The 7687-nt window shown below is 40.8% G+C and overlaps 1 protein-coding gene across 1 annotated transcript in view; it reads right to left on the bottom strand.

Annotated features, from left to right (window-relative positions):
• LPCAT2 (lysophosphatidylcholine acyltransferase 2) overlaps window positions 1–7687 on the bottom strand; it is a 56525-nt gene that overhangs the window by 31717 nt on the left and 17121 nt on the right. The window contains exon 8 of the mRNA XM_006908760.1: window positions 6312–6366. Coding sequence (XP_006908822.1) covers window positions 6312–6366 — 55 coding nt within the window. The remainder of the gene's footprint in view (window positions 1–6311; window positions 6367–7687) is intronic.

The raw sequence follows: 7687 nt of genomic DNA, 5'->3' as shown, positions 1-7687 counted from the left end.
CTCTTTCTGATCTCACGTGGACCTGTTTTCAAGTCTTGTTAGTCATGCTAAGAAGCTGTGGGCAATGGTGACTCAGAGATGAAGTCTGAGCAAGGAGGTGACACGCCCAAGTCCAAGTTTTTGATCAGTGAGTTTGCAGGGAGTGGATAAACCAAAGAGGAAGCCACTAAGAGCAGGGAGAACCCCGGGGGGCATCTGCAATTGCCCTTCGAGAGATGATAAGACCAAGAATCGAGGAAGAGAAGTTGTAGAGAAGAGCAGGGATGCGAGCGGCATTTTTAGAATAAAATGGAGAGGAATCATAGGATAATGTGTATTGTCATTTTACTGTTCACGTTTATTTGATTGACATCCTCTCCAAGGGGGGGACAGTTGCATGCTGTAGAAATAGCATTTGTTGCCTTGGCTCTGCTGTGTGATCCTGAAAAAGTCATTTAGCCTTATGGGCCTCAGTTCCCTCTCTTGTCAAATGGAAAAGTTTGACTAGATAACCTCTAAGGTCCTGTCTGGCTGGAATTCTCTATCTAGCTTTCTACTTAGTATCCAGTTATTCTTAGTTTATTCTTAATAAACTAAGCCACCAGGGGTCCCCACATTACTTATATATCCAGAGCAACAAACTATCTTTGCAAATAAATATTTCTAAAAATTCCCTCCATCTCATTCTAGTAAAATTTCTTATATTTGCTTAGTATGCAATCCAAGGAAGAAAAGCATGTTAAAATCGATATTCGTAAAATCTCTACAAAATAGTATAAGAAATTAAAGTTTTAAATTGCCACATAATTCTTCATTTCTTAAAAAAGCCAAATGATCATTTATAATACACTTAATTTGTAGGTCATAAGAGAACATACTGAAACTCCTAAAAAATAAATTAACCAAACATAATACAATGAATTATGATGGGTTTAGTTCTTTTTTGTGTGGGTAATATTTTCCATAAAATGATTTTTAATAACTCTCATATTGGCATGGCATTTCATTCCTGAGGAAAAACATTCCACTGAGAACACAAAATAATTAAAAATCTGGATTTGACACTCATGCCTCCTGAGTCGCAATTCGATAGAAATTCTAATAAAAAGTCACCTCTCCTTGGATAAGACCTTGCCTTCCTTATCACGTTTCCATTTTTTACAAAGCCATTCAAGGCTCTCGGCATGAACATACTCTTTATTTGGGAGGGAAAAGGATGGCCATTATCTATTACTGTCCCCTAAGACACATCTCCATATCCCAGTGGCTTCGGGACCCCAAGTTTTCCTTTCCACCTTCATCTTCTCTCATCATACCCGGTAGCCACACATCTTGATTTCGCAGCTCCTTCCTCGGGCCCCGGATCTGCCTCTCAACAACATTTCAGCCATGGAAATGAATAAATGACTCTAATCTCCTCCTGTGACAAGTTCGTCAGCAGAGTTTCCCCTCATTGTTCACAAGTGTTTACTTCCCCACTAACCTAGTCCGACACAGTCTATGAGAACCTGATGGTCACACCCAGGACCTGCTCACCCCTCTTTACCTAGCCTCTCCTGCAATATCTGCCTGCCTATTTCCACGTGGCCTTTGTCACCTAGATCCTCTCCTGTCTGCCACACCATGGTGCCAAGCACAAACCCCCGATCACCTCTCCTGATCCTGCCATCCCACTCCTATTAGAGGTGCTAAAGAAAGGTACAAAACCTTATGGGCCGAGGCCACTACAAATCCATGTGAACTTTCAGAGGCTCCTCAGAGCTGCTTGAAAACTGTATTATCTTCCCAAAGGTGACCGAACCGCCTCAAAATATAAAACTAGTTTTTCGTTTGTTTCCCGTTTGCTGAAGATCTTTGTTTATTAAGAAAACAAAATGTGTTTTCTTAATACAGAGCCTATTTCCTTAATGTCTGTTGATGGCTGAAGATCAAGTTGCTTAACGTACATGGCAGCTCGCGGATGCCTGGCAACACTTTTATGTCCCTTTCTGATCTGCTGCCATCATATTGCACTGTTTCAACACAGTCTACGCTGCTCAGGTCGCAATTTCATGTTCATCTCAATTGCACTTCGCTTTCAACTTGAGAAAGAAGACAGTGAAGGAATTCAGGACACACGACTCCAAAGTATGCCGCTCAGGCATACTGATTATTCTGAGCTGAAGGCACTTGAACAACGGCAAATACAGGGAGAGGCTTCCTCTGAATCCCCTTATATGCCTAAAGACAGATCCTCCAAAAGGAACTCGATTGTCATAAATCCCTTCCTGGGGAGATTCATCGAACAGGGGCACTGACTCTTGCCAGAGGATAGGAGACTAGCAGTTGACATTGCACCCAGACAAACTTTACCCCACACTCCCATATCGCTCCTCTATTCTCCTAAGGGCCTGTTTGTCTTTTCTAAAAATCATTTGCTCTCCCCTAAGCGGCCTATATGCTCCCTCCCTTTCCTCTTTTAAGACGGAATGTAAACTCTCAAACAAAAGGATTGACTTTCTGTTCCCTGTGATGTCCTAGTGAATATGAAAAATTAATAAATCTGTATGCCTTTCCCTTGTGAATCTACGTACTGTCAGTTTATTTCACAGACCCAGTTATCGAACCTAGGTGCGGGGAGGGGCCTTTCCTCCCCTGCAATAGCTCGTGTGAACTTCTGTAATGCCCTTTCCCACTCACCTGGGGCTGGTTCACTGCCCTCTCTTCCATGTCCTCTGTTCCCTCACGGGCTGAGGCTACATCATCCTGTCCCAGATAAGGAACAGGCTAATCGACGTGTTTCCCACACCAACACCTGTTTGTGCATTTCATCCCAGAGCCTCTTTCCTCCCCTTGGGCCTTAGACTGCACACAAGATAACGCCCAAATTCCTTGGCCTATTATTAAAGGCCACCTGTAATCCAGAGCCCTCCCTTTATTTGAATTCTTAGTCCCAGCATAACTGGTTTATTCACTGTCTCCTGACCCCATCGAGCATATTCCTTCCTCCTAAATATATGATTATGAGAAAGATTGATGAGTCATGATGCTACATATACAATCTTATCTTTTTCCGAGTACCAGAGAAGATTTTTAACAGGGCTTTCTTAACAAATGTGCAGTTCTAGTTCTTCTTTTAAGTCTTCGAAAAGAGAAAATGCAAAACAAGGAAGGTACTCGTGAATGACATTTGCTGCTTCTTTTCCAAAAGAACAGAAAAATCTAGATGATAAGGAAGATAAAAGTTAATGCTTCCTGGACACTTCCCACGTGCCAGCACATAAGTAGCCTTTTAAAATCCTCACGACCCTACAAAATATATGCTGTCTCTCTCTGACCAGTGAGGACACGGGCTTGGAGGGCTTTAACTAATCTGCTTAAGCACAGACGGGCAGGTCAGAGCAAAATGAAATGAAAACCACAGTGAACACTCTTTATAACACTCCAGTTCTCTACTACTACTACCCAGCAATTCCAGAATCCTACCAAGTTCAAGAAAAAGTAAGCTTTGTCAGAACAAGTAAATTTGTGATGTGTGTGTATGTATGCACTGGAGGTTTTCTACAAGGCTCATTTAAGATTCAAAACCACAAATCATTTTAGAGCATTTGGATGTTTATATAAACTACATAAATGTATCTGAACCTTCCCTAATTAATTAGCTCTTTGGAGATTTTGAAAGGGACCTAAATCTACAGGTGTTGATCTTAACACTCAGTATCAATTACAATCCTTTCCTAAATCAGAACAAAATTTTAGTGGAAAAAAAACAAAAAACAAAAAAAAAACCCTTTTCTATCACTTAAGGCAATGAATTGTCTACCATAAAGTATTGTAGGTCTAATGCTAGCCGCTACTAGAAGCTCACCATAAGCTTGTCGAAGGGGTTTTCCTAAAGGAAAATATGTCTGATTGGCTACAGACAAAACACGTTGATGTATTTATAATGTAATGGGTAGTTTTAAAGTCAACATGCTTTGAATGCAAACCGAGGTATGGCCTGTGAAGAGGGAAACTGTGAACCAATGTGAACACATGTTCCATCATAATCTAGCTGCTGCCCACATGATGCTACATGGTCTGACTTTGTTGTATCCTCTCTCATGAGATAAACTAGCAGGCTCTTAATTTATGTCATACTTTGGGATGTTTCCTACTAGCCATCCCATTGCCTGTGCCCTTAACCATATGCTTATTAAGGCATCCTTGTGAAGCACCTGGCCAATAAAAGGTATTGCTAAAAGACTAAGCATACCTACTGGGCCACATTCTGATTTGAAGGATAATTTCAGAACCATTCTGTAGACACACATGGTATCACTGCTCAAAGATGCCAGAAGACCAATTACACAGGGCATGTAGTTTGGAACTTACTGAATCTTAAGATCAAACAGTCAAGAAAATAATAAGCTTTTCAAATCCAAGTCTCTGTGTCTGGGAAACAGAGAGGGTGTGGGGAGAGGAGGAAAAGAAATATTTCTCAATACTACATTCTCTAGATTTTAGATATCCAATGATTTTGGTAATTAAAGAGTGTGACGATCATCATTAATGATGGGAGACTTGAGAAACTAAAAGGTACAGCAGTCAACATAGTGAGATAACCAGTGACTCATAACGAGTGTCTAAAAGGGCACTCTAGTAATCCACTCCGAGTTCATTTTAAACCATAAAGCTAATGCCATATCCTCGAATAAAACATACTGAATTAGGTTTACCTAATTAATATTCAAAAAGTTCCAACAATATGTGTCGGAAACAATACCTAGAATTTCCATCAACTTTAAAGATATAGGAAAGAGAGAAAGGTGCTTCTGAACAATCTAGACAACTGAAATTGGTGCAGCTAAATGAGCTGAGACTTCTAACTGAGCCACACGTGGGGCAGCACAGGTGGGCCTCCTCTGACATGGTGCAGAAGCTGGTGCCTCAGAGGCAGGGCCAGCTCCTGACAGTCTTGAGCCAGGATGTGGATAGACTTAGTGTCCGAAGGGATGCTGTGATACAGTTTTCAGTTAGATCTAAACAATGGGGGATTAAATATTCAAAAATAATATAGTTGTTAGGAGTCCCCTGGGTGAAAGATGGATTCGCAAACCTAAAATACGGATAATTAAAAAAGAATACCAAATTTGAAGTCCATAAGTTCCCACCCTCCTGCCCCATACCACACAATTCTAATGCATCAAATCCCTACTGATTCGGGTATTTTAAACTGTTTGAAAGCCGTTTTGTTTATGAGGTTATTGAACAAAAAATACATTGCTTTCTTTGCCAGAAAATATTATTCAAACAAGTATAAGAATGGGCTAGAAAATATAAATATTGTAATTGAAAAGAAGGAAGATAAGAAGTAAGGGAGGGAGGGAGGGAGGGAGGACGGGGAGAGAGAGAAAGAAAGGGAGGAAAAAGAAGAAAGCCAGCCAGCTACATGTAAAGGAAACGCGGTAATAGTGGTCAGGGCAAAAAAAACTGAGGAATTTGCACACCTGTTGTCATGCACTTTGACCACTGGCACATGTGCCACACAAAAACGTGCGATTCCAGGTACATTTCCACATCCATCGCTAGATCTTGTTTTAGCTGGAAAGGGGTAAATTTAGAGGAAGGAGCAGCACATCTAGATACTATCTGACCCTCTCTATTCGGAGGTTACCTGCAGGTATCACTAGAACTAACTAAATTCTGAATTCAAGGGGCCATTCCACATCAGTCCTAGAAACTAAGAAAAGTTCCAGAACCAACCTTCGGAGTGTTAACCATTTGGTCAGAATTTTCAGAATGATCTGCTTACTCGCCCACTCTCCACCTGTCATTATAGCTCAAACCAAGAGACTGTCCTGGGACGTGACGGGAGCTGCTTCCTGGATGTGGCTTCCTCAGGCTCTCCACGTGCAGCAGGATTCCCAAAGCGAGGGCTTGACCTCTGTGCCTCCCCTTGAGGGCTTGACCCCAAGCAGCACCTCAGCTTGCACACACCCCACCCTTCAAGGAGTGCAGGGCTCCATCGGCCTCCGCAGCCCCTTCTGTCACAATGTGAAGGTGCATCATTTGACTTGGCAGAGGTCTGCGTTCAATGGGACCAAAAAGGTAAGAACAGATGATTCGAATCTGGCCAGCCAGGCTGGTTACATGTTGGAAGTTCCCAGAAGTTAGAGGGGTTTCCTGATACAATTCGAAGGGCTGGATCTGACAGCCTGGGTTTAGATACACTATCTTCACACAGGGCTTATTTTAAAGACCGCGCGGGTTTAATATCTCACCTGTGCACGTCTGGTCTCTCTAGACAAGAATTTGAAAACAAAAGGAAAGGCCAAATTGCAAGTCTCATGGCTATATTTTGAGTGACTTACCTCAACTTCCACCTTTGTGAAGGGCTGGCAGCAAGTAAGAACAACAAGCTGAAGGCTGAAAAGAAAAAAAGAGATGGTCCCCTTCATACGGTAATTACAAGTATCATCTAATACTACTCAACAATCCTTTCCTGACACACACACCCCATGTTGCGCTTCATACGTGTTTTCTGTTTATAAACGCCACACGGCAGCTACAACACTTCTCGGGCTTAGACAACTGTTCTTGACATTCAGAAGTTCAGTCACCACATGCAATACCATATATATATCTGTGAGTCAGAGCCACAGCTCAGTAGACAAAACCTCAAATTTGAAGTCTCCTCAATGAGTCATAGGCCTAAACTCCTCGTGAAATGATCCGAGGCCACATTTGAAAGCGCATAGATGTGTTTATAGGGAAGCTCCTAAGTAGAACATATCATACTAAACGCTTTTCAGATATTTAAAAAACGAAATCAGTGGGCCTTTCTTAAAAGTAGAAACTTTATCATAATTGTCTCGGTTACTAGTAAATGCTTTTATTACGTGGAATTTTTCTGAAGATTCTCAAATTTCATTGTAAAGCTAGACAAAGGCTTTCTTTTAAAGTGGTTATAACCAACCTTCTCGAAGACAATTTTTGAAATAGTTGTTCCAACTTGCAGCTTTCTAGTATATATTTAGCCTTTCCGGATAAGATTTCTGTGGGATTTATTTAGCCTCATTTAGACAGATGACCCAGAAATCTGGCAGAGTGGATTCAACCACATGTTTATGAAAACAACCAACCTTTTTTTGCTATTAAGAAATTAAAATAGGATTTATCTGTAAAAATTACTTGGAGAGACTTATTTAAGACAAAAAAAGAAAGCTTAGGAATTTAAACAAGGAATTTAGTTAAAGAAGGAAGTCAGGAAATAGATTTACCAATTCCATAATTAATTATAAGTTGTTAATATAAGTATCAGTCCTTAGCCCTTCTATCTGAAGGGGAAAAGATCTTTTCTTATCCACTCCAAGCAAACAAAGTCAAACCATAAAAGAAATTATTCTTTAATGATTTAAATGGAGCTTTGGAATTCAGTGACTTGAATAGCTAATTCTATTCTGAACATTCTGAATGCTGTAAAAAATAAATAAACACAACGACTCCTAAGACCTCGTTAAACCAGTGTCATCCAGACTACATACAAACCAAATAACACTTGTGAGACTAACACAAAATAGTCTTTCCGTAGCTTCCCCTTCTCTGAGTTTATTCCCTAGGTGTATCACTCCTGTCTCTGAGGATATCTGCTTTGGTGTAGGATTTCTTCCTTAGAATCCATCTAGAGTAGCCCTTGGAGCAAGAGCAGTTGAGACAACTGATTTAGAACAGACACAGTGCTGAACAT

This window comes from Pteropus alecto, unplaced genomic scaffold (genome assembly GCF_000325575.1).
Source record: "Pteropus alecto unplaced genomic scaffold, ASM32557v1 scaffold123, whole genome shotgun sequence".
NCBI lineage: Eukaryota > Metazoa > Chordata > Mammalia > Chiroptera > Pteropodidae > Pteropus > Pteropus alecto.
This window is presented reverse-complemented; position numbering and strand designations above follow the sequence as displayed.